Source organism: Trachymyrmex septentrionalis, unplaced genomic scaffold, assembly GCF_001594115.1.
Source record: "Trachymyrmex septentrionalis isolate Tsep2-gDNA-1 unplaced genomic scaffold, Tsep1.0 scaffold313, whole genome shotgun sequence".
In the NCBI taxonomy this organism is placed as follows: Eukaryota; Metazoa; Arthropoda; class Insecta; order Hymenoptera; family Formicidae; genus Trachymyrmex; species Trachymyrmex septentrionalis.
This window is the reverse complement of record NW_017305478.1, coordinates 87683-88717: the sequence shown is the minus strand read 5'-3', so window position 1 is coordinate 88717 and position 1035 is coordinate 87683. Positions and strand designations below refer to the sequence as shown.

Sequence of the window (1035 nt, the reverse complement as noted above, 5' to 3'; positions counted from 1 at the left end):
TATATATAAATTAATTTAATATATATATATATTCACGAATATATGTCTATTACGAATATATTTTTATTTTTATTTTTTCTATTTGCACAAATATATTTTTCGAAGTTTTAAAATTTCGAAGGCACTTTAAACTTCGACAGTTCAAAGTAACTTCGAAGATTTGAATTTTTTCGGTTGTCAAAAGTAACAGTCCTAATCGACAGTAAGATTGAGAAGCGAACACGCATCACAGATGTCATAAAATTACAGATCTCTCAAGTAAAACTTCAATGGAATGCCAAGTCCAAAGTGGGCTCCTTGGAGAATGCAACTTACAAACCGAAAGGTGGTGACAAGAAAATTGAAACGGTAAAACTCGACTTCAAGGACAAAGCAAAGCCAAAAGTCGGATCCAAAGACAACGCGAAGCATATTCCTGGTGGTGGCACTGTCAAGGTGAGATTCATTGGAGTAGATTGTTAGACATCAGTTGTAGTTTAAAACCGGTTTTATTATAAACCAGTTACATAAATTTTTTAGCATATTAATCAATTTTTTACTGTTTTAATATATTCTTGCAAACATTGAGATTCTCAGTTAATCGAAATTATCCTTAGTTCAAATATTAAGTATCATTCTTTTTAATCCTAATGATGCTTTAATTAATATTAGCACGTTTATGTTATTCTCTGCATCAAGCGATTAATCCCAAAAAGAAATCTTAATAATCTATTGCATGCATTTATATGTATGCGTTTACATTCACATTTGTATTTATTAGTATTTTTGGCATAATCCTGAAGAACGAAGAAGCAATAATACTATATATTTACTGCTACAGAAAGTCATTACATGATAAATTCTCATTCTCACACATATGATTCACAGATGGCTGGTTCGGTGACAGAAGCTTAATTGGCATAGAATGCATTACAAATGCAATGCTCGCTTCGTTCATTTTATGTCATAAAAATATCCGAGATAATTACTTAGTAATGCGCTAGTCCAAATTTCATTGCATGCGGAATGCTGGCGTAGATAGTAAAATATATTACA

At 31.0% G+C, this 1035-nt stretch overlaps 1 protein-coding gene across 3 annotated transcripts in view; it reads left to right on the top strand.

The window, feature by feature from the left end:
* The window catches only part of LOC108749796 (microtubule-associated protein tau), a 32876-nt gene that overhangs the window by 28704 nt on the left and 3137 nt on the right, over nucleotides 1–1035 (top strand). For all 3 annotated transcript variants that reach the window (XM_018488765.1, XM_018488764.1, XM_018488763.1), the window contains exon 6: nucleotides 250–435. In XM_018488765.1, the coding sequence (XP_018344267.1) occupies nucleotides 250–435 (186 nt within the window). The remainder of the gene's footprint in view (nucleotides 1–249; nucleotides 436–1035) is intronic.